Genomic DNA, 20,238 nt, shown 5'->3' on the forward strand with positions numbered 1-20,238 from the left:
TTACAGCTAATCTTGATGAAGAGGACATTTCAAGGTATTTCAGTGGTTAGTGTCCCAAGGACTTGGATCTATTTTATGTATATACCAAGGCAAAAATGTGTTACTATGTATGCATATGTTGGATCATAGGATCCTCACGCAAACCAAGCTGTTGGATTCAAATTTTACTCCTTTCCTTGACTTCTGCAGCCAGCAGTCTGTCTAAATAACAGAATGCACACCAAAAAAACTGTTGTGTGTAGGCGAAGATGAATAGAACCAGCACATATAAAACTTTTAGTCACACATTATTTTGCTGATAAATTACATTATTGTTGATCAATCAATACATATGGAATTAGACTCACCATGAACTGCTAGATATACACGTCAACAAATGAATAATTATAATATATTATTATCCAAAAACAACAACAGTACTAATAAAAGTAAGAATACCGTCATGTTACATGATCATTGTGAAACATATCATTACACATTAGGACATTTACGTTTGCAGCTATAAATATAGTTGAAAATGCGGCCTGTGCACTGTTAAGCTACTTAAGTAGCTTTTAGTTATAGTTTAAGTAAAACTACAAAATACTGTACCCCAGGCACTTATACAACTCATGGTCATTGGTGCACTGGAGGATAGGAGAAGAAGTGGGGTAGACAGGTCGCCAGTCTATCACAGGGCTGACACAAAAAAAGCAATCATTCACACCTCATTTACGCCTACGGTCAATTTAAAATCAACACTTGGGGAGGAGGGGAGGAAGCTGGGCATTGTGACTGCACACAGAAATGCCCCAGCCAGTCAGCGGCTGTGAACTCAGGATAGTGCTAACAACTGCACCACCACACCACCCACATATTCATTAATTCACTCCTCAAGAAACCAGCAAGTGCTCTTTTTGTTACCCAGAGCACTCCCTGGCGCCTTTAACATGCGCCACTTCCTACATTAAAATGCAAGTCAGCTGCACATTACAAAACTTTCCTTTAGAAATGCATTACACACGATCATTTAGAAATGCACATGACGAAACTTATTTACAATGAGTTATCTAATTCCAAACAACAAGTCTGCTTTCTCTCTGCGGTCTGGGAGCCACAGGGCACCTTCCTGTTTTGGACCAGCCTGGATGCAGGAACTCTTTTCCACCATGAAGGGGTGCTGTCTACAGTCTGGTGAGAGAGCCTATGGACCAGAGAATAAAATTAACTGCATCGAGCTTTGAAATGTTTCCTTTCGTTTTACTTAGATTATCCTTATGTTAAATTAGCTCTATGAGTGGATTCAGGTAATGCATCTTTCTATAAATGGTGTGAGTGACCCCGCTTATTTATCTTTTTATTCTTTCGCATACATACATTTAGTTTTGCATAATTATTATTATGTCACTGTGCAGGTATCACTGCACGCTTGTGGTGGGGACACAGTGATTATGTTTTCGTATGAGTGCAGGCTAGTCACCACGGAAGTACAGCTAATCGCTGATTTAATGATTCTGTGTTCATTAAGAGATCTTATCAAAGCCTCCTCAGAAGGTCAGGGCCATTTATCAGCATTATAAAGACACCTACATCTCTGGGGGAAGTTAAAGGTTTGCTTGTTTTTTTGTTGTTTAAGTACACGTTTTTAGTAATTTATCGAAGACAAAAACAAAAAAACAAAAAAACCCAGCCAAAATAGCTAATACAGTGCCTGTGGACGACCGCCATAATGGCTGTAATTTTTCTATTTGGGATCTCTTCATGGCATTCAGCTGTTAGAAACTGTAGTCATATTTTTGTGAAACATACTCATATCAGATGTATATTTGTATTGCAGTGGAATAACAAAGCGACCGTTGTTCTCGTCCGCCATTGTAAGGGTAAAGCGGCGTACACCTTTAAACACTTTAAAAACCGTCTGCTCATACAGAACGCAGCACTTTGCAAGGAATCACTGAATCATGGGAACCGGAGTGATAATGCGCACTTCTTTGTCACCAGGGCAACCACAATACGTTTCTCTGGATGAAGTCATTTGTTACGCCGCTCGTTACTATGGTTACAACCTAGAGAGGGCGCTGCGGAAGAGCTTTCTACGTAAAATGACGCAGGGCGGGGGCGTGCCCGCGATGCGCGCTGCGCACGGCTGCTTGTTGTTCCCGCAGAGAGGCGAGAAGATGGCGGCCGTGTCAAGCGGAGGTGCTGCTGGGTCCGCAGCGGCCGGGATTACGCACTCTGCCCGACCGACCCACGCAGGCATGGGCTCCCAGAACCGAGCCCAGCCATCCTCCGGGATCAGCCACTCCGGTCGTACCAGCACAGCCACTGGGTGCATCACAAATCCTGGCCACACTTCGGTCCCCAGGCCACCCCCAGCCCGAGTGGGCCACTACGAAATCGAGCGGACCATCGGGAAGGGAAATTTCGCGGTTGTTAAACTGGCCACACACATCATTACTAAAGCAAAGGTAAGACAATTGATGTCCGAGTATCAGAGGTGAACAATTATAAGTTGTCATTGATTTATTCTGAGCCTTTTCGGCTGCTTTAGTAGAATGACGGTGGGGCCTTCAGGCTCGGGAGACAGCAGCGGCCAGCCCGCTATGGTGACACCGCTGCTCGGTGTAGCGGAGGTCCGCTCGACACGGGACACCACCGTTAGCTACTGGATCCAGATTTATTTATCACAACGTAAATAATAGCTCGCATCTATCCACTTGTAGTGCTTTTTCTGAAAGCTTAAAAGGCCCGAGGTTAATGTGTAGCAAAGCGCAAAGGACAGAGAGAAGGGTATCGACGAAGATAAAAAAGATGAGTCGATTTTCTAGTAGCTAGCTTAGCTTGATGGCTAATTACCCGGTTAGTACAACTTAGATACCTCTGAGAAAGATGCCAGTCCGTCAAGGATGAAAGAAAAGTTTGGGCAATTGTTTTTGTTAAGTTAACCGTGAACTTCCAAACTTGATAGGTTTGTGTTTGGCCCAAGATTTAATATCCCTCTTAGGAATTCCCCAATAAAGTACCATCGAAACTTTGTCACACTATATTATAGGAAAGCTAAAGACTGTGGGCTTTAAAATAAACTTAACTGTTTAAAGAATTGGGTGAACAAGCTACTTAACATGTACCGTTTCGCGTAAAGATACGTTCGTTACACCTTAACCAGTTTGTTGGAACATTTTCAGCTGTACATATCAGATTTTGTAGTACTAGATATCAGGTTTAATAGCTAGATGACAGCGCGTTGAGTCCTCGTGGACAGGAAAATATTGACATTGGCCAAAAAAATGAAAGTGTTTTCAGAATGGTCACTATACAGTTTTAAGTGGAACATAAACGCGTTTGCATGGTGTGTGCGACAGTTTGAAATATACTGAACGATTGGCATAGTTAATGGCAGATGCTACTGTCAGAAAATTAATGAAACACAAAATCATCCTTCATGAGTAGATGCCTTTCAGCCTTACACTGAAGTTGGCCGCAACTCAGTGCTTTAAAAAAATCTTATTGTTTGCGACACGTTTGGGGGCATTACAAAGAAAAGGCAGCACTCACAAATTCTGAGTATTGTTTTGAAGTTTTGCTGACCTATCGCGTGCGGTGCCTGAGTTTTTGTAAGGCTTTATTTGTCTTTGAGCAGTCTGTTGCCACTGGGTTATCAGCTGTGTTGGTAATGTAACCTTAAAAAGTGCCAAACAAATCAGAAGGCCTTTGCTGGCATATTTGACAACAGATGCGTCATTGAGGTCTCTTCTAATACTAACTGTGATTTGCAGCAGATTAGTATAGCAGCGTTAAAAATCCTTCCTTAGGTTATCGGGAGTATTGGGATCAGTAGTGATCGATGTGCAGGTGAACACTCAGGGCTTCGATTACTGAAAGCGGTGCCTGCAATATATGATGAAGAGCCTTTTATTGAGATGATATAAATAGAGGTATGTCAAAGCTGCCAAGTGTGTAGCTTTACCTTGGTGTTTTTGTTGACATACACACAGACGAGTAGACACGGGGCATTTGGATGCTTTGCGTCACATAGAGACTGAACCCTCCATTTAGTTTCATGACAAAATACACAAGGGTCGGTGAGCCGTGGAGATGTTTTTAATCCTGGGGATGTTGCTCGAAAGACTACCTGTGTGTGTGTTTGACTATGATATGTAGAGGCCAGAATTTATGGGAGATGTTGTTAGTTTCCTCCAATAACAATACAATGTCTATTGTTTTCACTTGTATTGATGTGTGTCTGTCTGAGCCTGAGAGATGACAATCACTGAGAGAATGAAATAAGCCCTGTTTTCTGTCTGTTGATGGTTGGTCGCAGTAACCTCATAATTTCCACCAACAATCGCAGGGGTTTCAGCGTCCCCACTTGGCTTACGGATATCAGAAGAGTAGCAGCAGCGTGCTTTAACGTGCCCGTAGTTATCATGAATATGGATATGGTAATCAGCCATCAGATGAAATGCGCACGGGTAGCTTTGTTTCATGGCCCAGGTTCTATAACGATCTGAAGAGAAATGCTGACTAGTCATAAACAGCCTAACAACTCCCCCCGTTCTCAGATGGAGCTGCGTGATATCCTGCAGTGCAGTCACACAGAAGAGGACCTGGATATTTATACTCTGTGGCTCACAAGCACAGAAAGGGATGGTCCCTTTTCGAAGCCTCATTTCCCCCTCTGATGTTTTATAAAATCTGAGCAATTCGATGGGCAATTAGTTCAGAGTTTAATTTCCCAATAGCACTTCAACTTGGGTTTTTGCCGTGCACATTTGTGGAAATCTGGGGCTTTTGGCTTACATGCTTAGTAAAACGGAGGCAGTCACACAGCACAGACCTTGAGAAGCAAACAATTGGTGTGGTGCACCTTGATGTCGTAATAGTGAAAGTTCATTTCACCCAGACAAGATCAGTTTGTGAGGTGGAAGTCAAAACAAGAGAGTTGTTACACTCACGCAGTTTGTGTCACATGTTGCTGCTAGCATTGTGGATAAATGTTGGCTTTACTGCTCAGGGTATCCACAAACATCCTTGCTAGCCGTGGCTCATTAATAAAACCTATTAGTCCTCTCTGATACTGTGACACTGTAAACTACCCATTGTAGACTAAATCTGTTACTCATAGTTCTGTGAATTTTGGGGACTAAGTAAACTGTGACCCATCATTGAGTTTTGCTTTTATTTTTAAATTCTTTTCAACTATAGCAACAATAAGAGCCATTTGATTTGCCCTTATTTACAAAAATATCCAATGTGCCTTCATCTAATAGAAATAATAATAATGAATATGTAAACATTTAAACTAGCAAGCAGGATATACTCATGTAGTTAGGTATAATAGGCATTAACTAATGCCTAATTAACGTGTATTAAGATGTAACTAATTAAAACAATTCTTTGGTCAGTCATTTTATAAAATATAATTAACACTGTACTTGTTTGATTGCTTGGCCTTGAACATTGCTCCTCAAACTTTTCTCAAGCAACGCATGACTCGATAATCGAATAATGTAAAAGCTAATTCATCAATTATTTGAAAGCTTTTACCTCAAATAAATATGAGAAATTTTATTTGAAATGCTACATCTGTTCATTTAATCTTGGTCACTGTTTTCCCACGGACATTTCGGAGAGTGTCAGGCGAATTAAGTTTTAGTGTTTTCGGACTTTATACTGTCTCATATGTAGCACATAGTAGATTTAGTCCACACTAGATGTGCTCTTGCTACAGCGCTGTTTGGTTTAGGTGAGGTTGGTGCCTGATTGGAGCATACATAGGACAGGACCGGGGACACCCACAGGCTTGCTGCGGATACACCTGGTAGCTACCGATGTGTTCTCACTTAGGTTTGATAAGACACAGGAGCTAGCAAGTAGAGCAGGGCGATATGGCCAAAAATATTTATCTCGATATATATTTGAAAATTTGCGATAACGATATAACTGATGATATAATTGATACGAGACAAAATACAACTCCACAACATTACTAGCGCAAAAAGACAACCTTCCATTTATTTTCACTTAAACAAGAAGCTGGTTTTTATGTACATTAAAGCTTTATAAAAATGTAACAGTGCAAATGCAAATTCCTTGCTGAAAGTTTAACCAAAAGGCATTTCCAGTAGAAATGGGCTGACATATCCTGAGCATAACCATGTATAATATCCACTGAAGTTAAAAAGAGGTGCTTTGCAACATTAAACTGCAGTGTGCAGTACGTATTTTTTGGACCATAAGGTGCACGGGATTATAAGGCACATTAAGCGAAATAAAGCAGTCAGATAAATCAAACTTTATTAAACTCATTCTTCTTGCTTCCTCCACTTCTGTACCATTGATTCATTAATGTTGAATTCTCTGGCAGCTGCTCTATTCCCATGTTGTTGCAGTACATTAATGACTAACCTTGTATTGTGGATGGATTATCTCAGTTGTTCTCCTGACTGAAGTTTGGTCCGTTTACAGCATCCTGCCATGCGATTGCATTTGTCTCTAACTATCCGGAACCTTAACGTTAACTTTTATAAGTGGAAACGTGTTAGTGTTCATCCTCCAGCTTCACTGTTTATGTTATGCTAACATAGCTGTGTCGCTAGCGATCACGTAGCACATCATTATATACCAGCTAGCCTAACTTCAGTAACCCTACAAACGTCACTGCTGTTTAGTTTCCTGTCTTCATTTATGTTGGAAGTGATAACAGAGCTGTACGTTTGAATTTTTTCAGAAATCTCTCAGTCAGAACATGCTATATCATGCTTAGGAAACTAGCGAAACTAGCGAGCTAACTTCCGCTAGCTTCCTGCTAACTTCTAACTCCGTTAAATGTAATAACTTTTGTTTTCATGGATGCCTGGAAGTTAAACTTCATAGTTACACCTGGTAAAGCAGCAATGCTGATCGTTTTATTAAAGATGAAAGAATTTAGACAGTTTTTAACTCTCAGTGATGCTGCAGTGTTCGTTTGACCTGAAGCATACGGAGTTTAGGACCCAGATTACTCCCAGATTTAAGAGCATCTTAGTCCGACAAATACGACAATAACGACGACCGCTTGCATGTTCTGCAAAAAAATGTGCTTTGTCGTGTATCTGACGGACAAACACCAAACCAGTTCCACATCACTGAAGTTGCACCATTTTTACAAACCAATTCTGGTTCATCTGTTTCACTCAACAATCGGCCATGTGCGTATGAAAACAAAGGCACTGCGCATGCGCGTTTTACTCATATTCTATCGCGATATTTCATTTTCCTATCGTTGCCTAACATTATACCGGTATTACCGTGAACGGTATAATATGGCCCAGCCCTACTAGCAAGTCAAAGAGAGTTTTAGGTTAGACTTTCTGATCTTGTTTATTCTGATACTAAAACAACATTTAATAAGCAGTTAATACGCGTTTATTCTCAAATGAAAGAATGAAGATCCAAACCAGAAGGGGGTCTAACTTTGATATTGGGTCCACATCAAGAGTTTACAACTGGCATATCAAATGATATGAGATAATGCCGTGTTACAGTAAACACAGTACAGGAAACAGCCGGAGCACTGCAGGTTGAGCTGATTTGAAAAGACATTTCCAGTTGCAGAGCTTACAAAGTACTGCAGTGTTGATTCTGTTTTAACAACCCCACACTGTAGGTGATTTAGGTGACGGTGACTGATGTTTTTAAGCTTTTGTTCTCCAATAGAATCCATCCCTATCTCTGCACGGCCATCTTTGTGATGCACTGTTGTCATTATCAGTCGCTCCACACCTAAAGGAGTCACCTTAATGTCATTTGTTAAATTATTTATATTTCTGAAGAATCACTTATTCAGATTCCTCCAAAATTACCACCAGCTTTCCTTCCCATGTTAGCAATACACACTCACTGAAACGCAAAGTGTTTTGAAAGAGCACTTGCTGAAATGTAAAGAATACATAGACACGCACACTCGTTTTAAAGTGTGATCTAAGAAAGTAGTAAGATCACAACTTTAAATTGCTTTCTATTAGAGCAGGGCGATATGACCAAAAATATTTATCACGATATACATTTGAAAATTTGCGATAACGATATAACCGACGATATAATTGACACGAGACAAGATACTTTACAACTCCACAACTTTATTAGTGCAAAAAAAAAAAAAAAAAAAAAATCAACGTATTTTCACTTAAACAAGCAGCTGTTTTTTATGTGCATTAAAGTTATATAAAAAGTTAACATTGTAAATGCAAATTCCTTGCTGACAGTTTAACCAAAAGGCATTTCCAGTGGAAATTGGCCAACATATCCTCAGCATAACCATGTATAATATTCACAAAACTTAAAAAGAGGTTATACACACACAATACCGTAATACTATGCTGAAGCACAGTACGTATCACTCCGCGAGGCTCCTGCCTACGGGATTTGTAGCTTAGCAAAGTTGTACTAAAACATTTGACTGTTTTTCGAGCGTCGTGTACAACATAAAATCGTTTCGAGGTCAGTAAACACAACCAGAATTCATACGTAAGGCACACGGGATTATAAGGGGCACTGTCGATTTTCAGAAAAATCGAATGATTGATTTTAAGTGTGCTGTATTTTCCAAAAAACACAGTAATAACGACGGCCCGCTAGCATGCGCCACCAAAATAGTGCTTTGTTGTGTATCTGACGGACGAAAGCTAAACCAGTTCCACATCACTGAAGTTGCAGCATTTTTACAAACCAATTCTGGTTCATCGGTTTCATTCAACGATCTGCTTTCGCCTTTCTCATTCTCTGTCGCCGGCACCCTTTTTCTGCCATGTGCGTATGAAAACAAAGGCACTGCACATGCGCGTTTTACCCATATTCTATCGCAATATTTCATTTTCCTATCGTTGCCCAACATTATACCGGTATTACCGTGAACGGTATGATATGGCCCCGCCCTACTTTCTATGTCAAACTGACAAACTAAAACAAATATGTTTAATTTGTAGATATTTGTAAACAAAATGTCATGTCATTAAAATCTTGAATACATTTTATAAAAAAGATTCCAAAGAGTGATTTAGGATTTATATAGACACGATGAAAAACAAATGCATATGTTGCTTGTATATCATAGAGATGGACAATTTTCCTGTTAGCTTAGGACATAAGGGTGCAGGCTTTGAGGTGGTCACCTTGTGTTTACAGTGCAGACCGCTTTAACAGGTGGCAAATTTGCACATCCTTTTTGCATATCCTTTTAACAGTGCCCGTCAGATGTTTTATGGAATTGACTGTTTATGCACATTTAATTAATTAGAATCAGTGAAACGTTTCATCTTTGCTACTACAGTGTCTTTGGTCCTTGCTGGTTTCTAGGTAAGAGGTCATCGCTAATAATTTATTGATGTGCGACCCAAGGACATATGATGAACTCGGAGTGCAGAATGCAGCACCAAATAGTGTCCGTTTTATCTGCATGACAAACCTTTATTTATTTGAATTGTAAACATGGTTATTGCAAATCACCGATCACAACAAAAACCTCCAGTCTTAGTCTGTGTGATGCTTTAACAGGCAGGTTGCTGGTTAAATTTGATTTGAATGTTATATGCGTGTGTGTAGCATCATGATGAAGGAGGTGTGATCAGTGGTCTTGTTTGATCTGGTTAAAAATAAAGTCGAGTTGGGCTTTTTCTGCAGCGGGTTGAGTTGTAGGCACAGGAAGCCGGCAGTTAAAAATCACAACTCTGTGCCGTCATCATCCAAAGTGCTGCTTGTTGTCAGCGGCGACTGTGTGTTGTAGGGCTGCTCAATTAATCGAATTTTAATCACGATTACGATCTGGGCTTTCAACGATCATTAAAAATGACTGAGCCGATTATTAGCCCCTCCCTCATTTATCCGCGACACCTTAAAGGCCGGTCCGTGAAAATATTGTCGGGCATAAACCGTCCGTGGTGCAAAAAAGGGTGGAGACCGCTGATTAAGAGGACCCGAGGGAAGCTCGGAAAGCTATAGTTATTTGGAGAGGAGAGTGACTGCCGTTGGTTGAAAAGAGTTTAAAAAAAAAAAACTTCAGTGGTGTTGCACACTATTTTATATTATTTTTTAAAGTCATTGTTAACCCTTTAAAGCCGGTCAGAGCAGCACGCTTCGTTTTGCGTAACTATTTTTAAATCCCTGTAGAACCTGAACCGTGTAAGCTAGCGCAATAATTTGTTTTGCATATGAAACCGGAGGAGTTGTACTTACATCTTATGCCATCAGCTTGTCCTCGGTCACGGTTTCCTTCCACATATAGCTTTGCAAAAATTGCATAAAAAGCGCTTGCAGGAACAAAAACATAATATTCCAGAAACACGCTTTGCCGTTCCTATCAGCTGTTCGTAACACTTCCCACAGTGAAATGATGCACATGCTGTTTTCTTTGCAAATTTGCATCATAGGATTGTTTTTTGTTTTTCCTGCAGTATATAAAAATTGCTGTATCTCCAAAATAAAACTATGAAGACACTCAAAATAAATTTCCTGTTGTTGTAAACTATTTTTTGCAACTTTATTGTATTTAAAGTTTTGAGGGATAAACCTCTTAAACTTCTCCAAGTAGAAATATATGTAAACAAAACAAAAGCGATTTTCAATTTTTTTTGTAGTTTATTGCACTTTTTTGCAATTTATGTAATTACTATGCACTTAATGCAGACATATTATTAAAATATGGGCTATAACAGTTGTATTGATGTATAGCAACTTGAAATGCTCCCACAAATGGCACTACAGCATGTAAAAAAAATAAATAAAAATAATATAAGCTCTGGTGGACTTGGTTCTATAGTAGGTCTTAAAGGGTTAAATAAATATCGTCAAATAATCGTGATCTCAATTTCAGTGAAAATAATCGTGATTATCATTTTTGCCATAATCGAGCAGCCCTAGTGTGTTGCCAAGGCTCCTAGTTGGAGAAAGGTCGCTTCATTGAAGTCTTAACTGGTTTCCATGGTTTCAGTCGTGATGATGGTGGTTCCAGACCCCAACCACCAATTTTGAATGCGAGTGATTTACCATTGGCTATGGTCTTTGTCTGCCATGAACAAAGTGCGCTTCTATTATCAGACGGACTGGGTCCTTGGTTTCTTTGTCATTGAAATAACTGCAAAGTGTCATGATAGGTACACGGTGCTGTGTGGCACACCCTGACCTGTGTGTTTCTTAGGGAAGCAGGCCTTTCCCCATGTCCTTCTGTCCTTTTTCCTGTGTTGTCCCCCTTTTCCTCCCCTGTGCTCTTGGTAAGAAACAAGCAAGAGGAAGGGGGCCGACAGGATGGCAAGCGTTAGGTAACAGGCCTAATGTACTGTGTAACAATTTCACTCACTCCCTCAGTACACTCACACACAGCTCTCAAAGATACAGCAATCCTTCTCGCTTTCTCACAGACACACATACACATGCCCGAATGTGATTTCATTTGGGTGAGTAATACGACAAAGGCTACGTTTCTGCCTGACTTATTTTCCTGCCCTGTAGTTGTCTTCTCCCGCGTCTCAGTGAATCTGCAGCTTCAAAAGAGGAAGAACACGCACCAGAATGTGTGTGACTGTGCGGCACACGTTTGAGGGCACTCGAGGCTTCGTCAATACGATCACATTGTGTTCCTGTCGAATTATAAAATCAGCTACGGCTCTGCCTCAGAGTGCATGCAAAGTCCCTGTTCTGTAGCCTCTTACCTGTATGATGGATAAAGCTCTCACACACAGGGCTTGTAGTTGGCACTGGTCCTAGTAGAAGAAAGGCTACTGCATTTAGTTGTACTGGTTTCTATATCAGTGGAACCATCAGCTCAACATCAGGCATTATCAGGAGAAATGTGTGTTGTTTCTCCAAGGACAAGTCTAATGGTTGTGTGCAGACAAACCCAAGGAGAAATTTTGCTTCATGTTACATGTGTGAATACAGTTTATGGAGTGTTTTTGGAGCAAAGGGAGAACTACTAACTTCCAGTTACTGGTTGCACTTTGGAAATGGGTGAACGACTCAGTAACATACTTTCAGAACTTAGCAGGAAGTAAATGGTAAATGGCCTGTATTTGTATAGCGCTTTATTAGTCCCTAAGGACCCCAAAGCACTTTACACATCCAGTCATCCACCCATTCACACACACATTCACACACTGGTGATGGCAAGCTACATTGTAGCCACCTGGGGCGCACTGACAGAGGCGAAGCTGCCGGACACTGGCGCCAATGGGCCCTCTAACCACCACAAGTAGGCAACGGGTGAAGTGTCTTGCCCAAGGACACAACGACCGAGCCTGTCAGAGCCGGGGCTCGAACCGGCAACCTTCTGATTACAAGGCGACCTCCCAACTCTTGAGCCACGATCGCCCAGTGATTACTCCTTTACTCCCTTTTTTGCTTTGATGGTCACAGATTTGCATAGGTTTGTGTCTTTGCATAGATGGTCTAAGTAAATGCCAGGAGGCAGCTTCTAGAGCTGAAAAATAAAGCCGATGCAAAAATGCCAAAAACTTGAGTTCCCCAGGTGTTGCTTGAAGTCAGCTCCAAAGGTCTGTCACTGTAGACTCCAGTCTTATAATGCCCAAGTTTACATCATTAAAAAGCATATGCACAGTTACTATTCAACACCAAAAATTACTATTGGATTAGATGCTCATTTGCAGTGGTTTTGATGCCATCAGTGCCATCTTTGCCTCTTCCACTTGAGACACAAGTTCACACAGTAGCATTACACACAGACCCACTCCTCACTAGCAGCTGAACTAAGTGAAGTTCACAACACTTTTATAGAATATATGAGATGTCAATAAGGCTCTCATTTCACCAGCATCGAAGCATTTAACAGCTATCAGAATCTGCTTTACTGGCCAAGTATGTGTCCAAATTAGGGCTGCCACAAACGATTATTTTGATAGTCGACTAGTCACCGATTATTTTTGCGATTAGTCGACTAATCAGATCATCATCCATTGGACGTACAGCATACAGCTTATTGCACCAGCAGCATCTGGTCTTACATAACTATCATTAGCTTACAGCTTGAAGTGTTTGTGCTAACTAAAAATAAAGACAAGATGGTAGTTTATTAATTTTTAATGAAATTTGCAGATTGTTTCGGTGAAGTTTAATAAACTCCTTGCTTTCTAAAATATAACAGGACACCGGAGTATATTCTCCAGCGTCTCACACTTCTGACAATCAGCTGTCTGCTTGACAGTTTTAGCTGTGCAAAAACTATAACTTTAATCTCAGCCAAACCGATTTACTCAGGAACAAATAAAATACTAAAGAAAGCCAAACAATAACATTTTTAAGTTATCTAAGTGACTTATATATATGTTTAACCTGAGTAGCGAAAGACGGCGGTGGGTTTGAAAACGATTTGCCGGGAGTCCGGTGTTCTCACGGCTCTAGTTAGCCTTGCCCCCGCCTAGCTAACGAGCTAGTGGGTAACAGACGTCTCCGAAAACGTCGGAGCGCTTTTGAAAATATGTGGTGTCTTGATAAACTGAGCAGATATTTGAGGTTTACACAGCTACATTCAAGCCTGAAAATATGTTAAACATTTATTTTGTGCCCCAGAAAGAATAATAAGAGTAAAGTTAAAACTAACTAGCTGCCGCCATTGTTGACAACTGCGCTATGAATTCTGGGACACAGCTTCTTCTTCTTCGGGGTTTAACGGCAGCTGGCATCCTTGTACATGCAGTGCTGCCATCTTCTGTTTCAGTCCGTTATTACACTCTTAAATCCTACTACCGGTACTCATTCCTGCGTCCTTTGTGATCTTACAAAGCTTCAAACGATGCGTCGACTATTAAATTAGTCGTCGACGATTTTAATAGTCGACATAATCGTGACTAGTCGACTAATCGTGGCAGCCCTAGTCCAAATACAGGAAATTGGGCTCTGTTTTGTTTTCTTGTTCTCAATATAAACAGACAGTAAAGACAGTAACATGTTTAGCGTATTTATATGTGCAGTGCTGCAGAGAGCAATGATGTTAAATAAAGGATGGATAACTGGTTACTATATTTGCAGTAAATACATGGGAAGTTCACAGTATGTTCAACATGCACAATGGTGTACACATGCTAAAGTTAGCTTTTCACTATCAATCACCCACACTAACTGTCTGTTAAGTTATCATTAAGGTAGCAGCTAGTGGGTTTAGGTCGTAAAAAAACACCCACGTTAGTTTTGGGAGCTATGCAGCAAACATTATTAATCCCACCCTTGTGAAAAGTTAATAGCATAATTTAACAGGACAGTACAATTACTTGCATGTAATTGGTGTTACATTTCTTCCAGTAATTAGCAGTTTTCTGTGCCTTGGCCAGCATATGTGTCTTTGCATGGCACCTGTTCAGTTTTTGACTGCAGTCTTAGTAAGTATGTTGCTGGTTAAATTTGATTTGAATGTTATATAGATGTGTCTGTATGTTTGTAGCATCCTGATGAAGGACGTGTTGTCTCCACTTTTAATGCTAAAGAAAGATTGTTGTTGAGCCTTCAAAATGTGGAGTCCAAAGCCACCGGGGATGGTATGGTCGTTACCTCCATCTTTTGTGCTGTCTATGGTAATCAGGCACATTGAAAACTGCGTTTAGCTGAGCATGCCACAAAAGACTTGCTGCTCTGGACTATTCAAGTCTACTGTGTAGGTGTTGCAAGTAGCAGTTATAGTCATAGAATGCTGATGCAAAACTATGACGGGTCAAATTAAATTGGATATTAATTTAATAATAATATTTTTTAAGACATTAAAAAAAAGAAGCTGATAGTGGCCACTTACTCTGAACATTGCCAATCCCCAAGCTGATCGTTCATTCGAACAGGCCTAATGCAGACTGATGCTGTTTCAGGTGGCGTCTCCTTGTAAAGTATGCATTAATTCCAATTTCTACTTCTGATATAAAAATGTCATTAATAAAAATCGAATAAAATAGTTATTAAGCTTCGGAGGAGTGGTTCTTGTGATGTCTGTGTTCATCAAAGCTCAGTGGTGAATGCTACTCACGATGAGGTATTTCTATCCCACAGAGTTTAGTCACCATAAAATGCCTGCTTTGCTATTTAAGAAGGGGAAAAAGCTGCCAAATTGGCAGATGAATGTGATGTCCAGTTTTTTTCTCTGCGCTGTAGCATGTCCCCTTTCTTGTACTTTCAGCTCAACACACTCAGCTGAGTCATTTCGACACATTTACTCATACAAGTGCACAACACACCAGTAAAACACCTCTGAAAGGCATTGTGCTGCTGACTCATTGTGCCTGTAACATCACTGTGCGTGCTCATGCCTAGCACAGCCAGAGCAACGCCATTTGTGCTGACCTGACGTGGCCTCATGGTGCGTGATGTCTTTGTGACATAAGCATGCAAGACTCAGACTCAGTTTTATAGTGTTTATATTTGAAAATATGAGATTTAACAGCAAACATTGGATGGCAGGTTATCAGTTGAGCTGGGGTTTTTGTGTGCATGTGAGTTAAAACGCCTTCACATGCTGATGTGGGTTAAGCCTGAGCATTATTCCCTCTGTGGGTGTCGTAATCTGTGTCTGCTGTCGATGAAGGTTAACCTCATACAGTTTAACACCACACCATGTTGTGTGTGTGTGTGTGTGTGTGTGTGTGTGTGTGTGTGTGTGTGTGTGTGTGTGTGTGTCGAAAACATGCTTGAGGGCAATTTAAAAATGGTGTCATCAAACAGTTTTTCCAGTAGAGATGCTCTGACTGGCTTGCTTGTAAACCCCTCAGCGCTGTCCAGACACATTCGTGTTAGCTTAATTGGCGATTCTGAATAGTTTGTGGTTGTCTTGTTGATAAAGTGCTTGAAGTGTGGAGAATAAGAACAGTATGAATGTATGGTTAAATATGGCGTGTAGTCTAAAGTGCTTTGCGTGGTCAGCAAGACTGTTTCAATTTACTGTAGCAGAATACACTTCTTGGCTGAGCAGACGTCGGTGTGGAAGTCAAGCAGTCTTGAGACTAGCACATTAGCACCAGAGAGAACAATGGAGAACCGAAGCCAAATGCCACCTACACCTCAGCCGCACCAAGCCGAAAACTGACAAGGGCGAGAGACCGCCTGAGATCCGCAGACAAAGGCATTTACAGGCAACCATTAATAGAAGGTTAATAAAAGCTTCCACAGTTTCACCCGCGGAAACCTTTTACGACTTTTACTTCCTCAAAGATAGACCTTGTTGACCAAAGGCATGCGAGGTTAGGGTTTCTGTCGATTGCACTGTTTGTTTCAATTCAATATAGATACATTGATTGTGTTTATGGTCGCTCATGTCAGTTAATGCCGGGATAAAAAATAGGCTGCAGGAATCCAGTGTTATTTAAAATCCAGGATAACTTCAGACAATTTTAGTCTCTTCAGAGTTGTTCTGATGGGTTGCACATTTGGAAAATGTTGCGAAGTGATGCCCAGTTCCTCTCACCTCAACACAGCTGTCCAGTCCCAGTGTAAAGTGGGTTTAAAATGCCATATTGATCGTTTTTGGCAGCTTACAGATAATGCCCATCTGTGATGCACACTATCTAGTGTGATCAGGGCATGAATCCAGCCTAAATGCAGTTATCTTCAGTGTCTTGGGCAAAAATGTTGACTTGATGGTATTTTCAAGAATCACAGTGAGGGTGTTTTCCGTAACTTGGAAAAAGCTGATTTATGGTTTTCTGTGTACACAGTTTCTTAGAAATGAGCAGCATGACAGAGATCGTGGCCCATAGTAGATGTACAGTAATACACAAGATAAGACAGTGTAATGTTTTTCCATAAATAGTGCATTGCTGAAAATGAAGGCATTTTTACTGTAACTGCTAACCAATGACAATGAGATTTCCCCGCCACACAACAGCAACCACAAACACGTGTGCATGAGGGCAGGCATGTTTCACAGCAAAGATGGAGTACAAGAAATGCGCTGTGGTCTTTAAATTGTTGTTGCAGCAGTGTTTACTTCAGTCCTTCTTGTGTCTGTGTTGGTGTCCACTGTGTTTATGCAGGGAGACATTTAAGAGTCACTGTGTCATTAACTTGCGTATAAGCTCCTAACAAGCTCCCAATAATCTCAGTCCTGCTGTCCTCTATACGGTAGCAGAGTCGTTGTTGTACAACTGAAACCGCCAATAAAGGAGAGTGATAAGATTTGGATGTACTTTACATCTTAGCTTATTACTGAGTTTCTTATAACGGAATTATGATGTTTAACCTTTCCTGAGCTGCATGTTACAAGTTCATTTAACAGTGGACGCAGTGAAATAACTAAAATGAAATAAAATCAAAAGCTTAGTTTTTTGTATCTACATGAGCACCAACTTTTATTTACTGTTGTTATTAGTTGGGAACAGTTACTTTGAAACGCACATCCTAAAATATTTGGGTATAGAAAGTACTCTTCCTCCAGCTCTGAGTCATGAATGGTGCTTTACACTAAATACTAAAGGAGCCATTTCTTGAACACTTCGTGGTTACACTGTTGTGTTCTCCGAAACTTGTCTGTGTCTGTGTGTAGTAACGGGTCCAGACTCCTCTTCTGGGCATCAGCTGCTCGGACATGGTGCTGTGTTGAGGTCACTGTCTTGTGATCAGAAGGGCTATATGACACTTCGTCTCATTGCAGCTGGCCTCCCAGGAGAGCGTGCGTGTGTCTGTGTGTGTGTCTTCCTGTGTGTATGTGAGAGAGAGAGAGAGAGAGAGAGAGAGAGAGAGAGAGAGAGAGAGCGCAGGTATTTTGGCAGAAATAGCCATGGAAATTGGATCAAAGCAGATGAAAATCCCAAAACTGCTTCGGTACACAAACTCTAGTGAAGGTTGAAACTGAACTTTACAGACATGCACTTGTCGCATGCTTGGCAGTGGAGTCGAGCTTAGAGCTAACCTCACCTCAGGGCAAGTTGGTTAACCTGTTAACACAATAAAATGAACATACTCTACTCTACTACTCTACTAGCTGTGGTAATCTCAAGCAATGAAAGCTGCTCAAGGGAAAATTCGGGAAACTAATATTTAAGAAAACGGGGAATTAAAAAAGGACAGCTCTTCGTTATCACCTCTCTGCAATGAACCTCATCCACCAGACAAGATGGGGAAAAAGCACGTCTTACAGCAGCTAAAAACAAACAACAACAGAAAGTAACTGAATTTTTGGTATGAAAACCAGATCTCATGCACCCTGTGCTTAACTCCGTACCCCATGAAAGCTCACTAGGAGTAACCCTTGAATCTCTTTTCTCATCTGATCAGTTTTTGTGTCATTTCAGACCTGCTTATAGAACAAAATGACTCTGTGTGCATCAGAGGTTAGTGAGGGAGGTCTTTACCTATACAGCTACCCTTGGAAAACCCCAGAAACAATTGTAATGGTTGCCAAACCATGTGTTTATTGATATATATACTGAGGTCTCAGAACTAAGGGTACAGCAGCAGTCATCAGATGTCTTTATGGGATAAAGAGTTAAACCATGTTGCAGCCATGTCTTACTTCCTGCAAGGACACATTCAGTTTTTATACTCTTAAGATATTACTAACCGAATAACTGGAAAAAGTCTCCTGTCATGGGCCGGATTTTATCTGTGCTGAGAGAGAGAGACAAGGCTCCAGAGCGGGACCAATATGATCTGGAGTTTTCTGTCAAACGTGACTAAATGTTTTCTTTTGCTTCACTAGTACAAATGACATTTAGCAGACGCGTGTATGTGTGTCTAACATTATACTTTTGTTTTTTTCCGCCCGCTAACATTCTCTATAGAGTTGTTCTCTCTCTGCCTCTGTGTATCTGCCACCAATATTTCTCTTCACTTAATACTAAATATTCAGTGCAAGGCATGTGTGAAACCGCACCCTTTACTCATTCCTCACAACCTTAAAACATGTTATAACTGCCTCTGGACCTGAAAGGCTTAAGGGGACTGGGATTGCTGTATGCTGGACCTACGCAGAGCTTTGCAGGCTGGTCTGTGGGCTACTTCTCGTGTGTGTTCGTGCTGTTGTTGTTCCTATCAGGGAGAAGACTGAAGTCATAATGAGGGGGCTCCACTGCAGCCACTCTGTGCTTCCCATGATGCTTTTTGAAACTTTGATTATTTTTTGTATTTCTTGCTCATTGTGGTAAGCTCCAGTCACTCCCTTCCCGTCCAAATCCACTTCGCAATCGGCATTCTGTACATGATACGGTAGTCGGGCTACATGCTGCTGGGTTTTATGGAGGACAGCACGCAAGCAAATCTGCATAGGTTGCTTTCCTCAAACCCTTCACCGTGCACAGCCAAATGCCTGTGCAAACAGACACGAATGTGTTATCATGAATTCCGTCTCAGCCAAGATCAACATCATGGTTGGAGGTAACTGGTATCTTTGCTCTGTCCTTGGAAACGTATCTTGATCCAGCATCTCACTTCAAGCCAGATCCTACCGTATAAAGGAGAAAAATGACTGTGTGTCTTTAGGAAAGAATGGCTTGTCCTTTGTTAGTTTTTTTGTGGCTGAGATATTTATTTTGATGTCCCATATGCTACTACTGGAAAAAGAACAAGTTAAATTTACAGGATGCCTTAGTGTGTATGAGAACATGGAGAAAAGGGAATACTTCAAATTTATTTTTGTGGTGCCAAAAAATGAATAATCTTCCTCTCTTCCTCTTTTTTGGGGTATGTCATTGTTGTATAATTGTACTTGCTGCCCTGTTTCCACCTTTTCACAAGGTCTCGCTGCCCCCCAAAGTGATAATAATTGTGCTCATTCTCGTGTGATCCAGATGTCCTGTTGATACCGTCCAGAAGATGCAGAGGGGAGCAGTTACGTCAACAAGGCTTGACGATGGCCAGTTCTAACAATAGATTTCCAGGGCTTAAAATACCTCGTAGACTCACACGTTCCAAACAGATGCTTACATACATGAGAGGGGGGGTGATTTTTGTTTCAGTCTTGTTTTGATGCTCTGTAAAATTATCTATTTAAACTAAACAAACATGGTCAATCAGGCTGGATAAGTCAACTGTTTTCATTTAATTAGGAATTTTGTTTTTCAAGCTTCTTTTATTTTTATTTAACCAATTTAAGATACTCTTAGTATATCTCGCGACTATTAGAACTGAAATAGCAGTTGTGTATGTGGGGCTCAGTGCTGTTATCAAATAAAGTGTGATTTAAAAAAAAAACAACACCAACTCTGCCCACCTGACACGTTGTTTTTGTAAGTTGCCAAATTTAGTGAACACATGAACTCTACCAAGTGCCAATGTTTGTCACAGTTTGTACAATACCTTTGA

The 20,238-nt window shown here is 40.8% G+C and overlaps 1 protein-coding gene across 4 annotated transcripts in view; it reads left to right on the top strand.

The window, feature by feature from the left end:
* Positions 1 to 2,060: 2,060 nt before the first annotated feature.
* Positions 2,061 to 20,238, top strand: part of sik3 (SIK family kinase 3) — a 40,151-nt gene continuing 21,973 nt past the window's right edge. For all 4 annotated transcript variants that reach the window (XM_085245165.1, XM_085245168.1, XM_085245169.1 and 1 more), the window contains exon 1: positions 2,061 to 2,447. In XM_085245165.1, the coding sequence (XP_085101291.1) occupies positions 2,082 to 2,447 (366 nt within the window). In that variant the 5' untranslated portion in view covers positions 2,061 to 2,081. The remainder of the gene's footprint in view (positions 2,448 to 20,238) is intronic.

This window comes from Mchenga conophoros, linkage group LG14 (assembly GCF_057382185.1).
Source record: "Mchenga conophoros isolate Kocher_MC1m ecotype Shallow Benthic linkage group LG14, M_conophoros_male_GT1.1, whole genome shotgun sequence".
NCBI lineage: Eukaryota > Metazoa > Chordata > Actinopteri > Cichliformes > Cichlidae > Mchenga > Mchenga conophoros.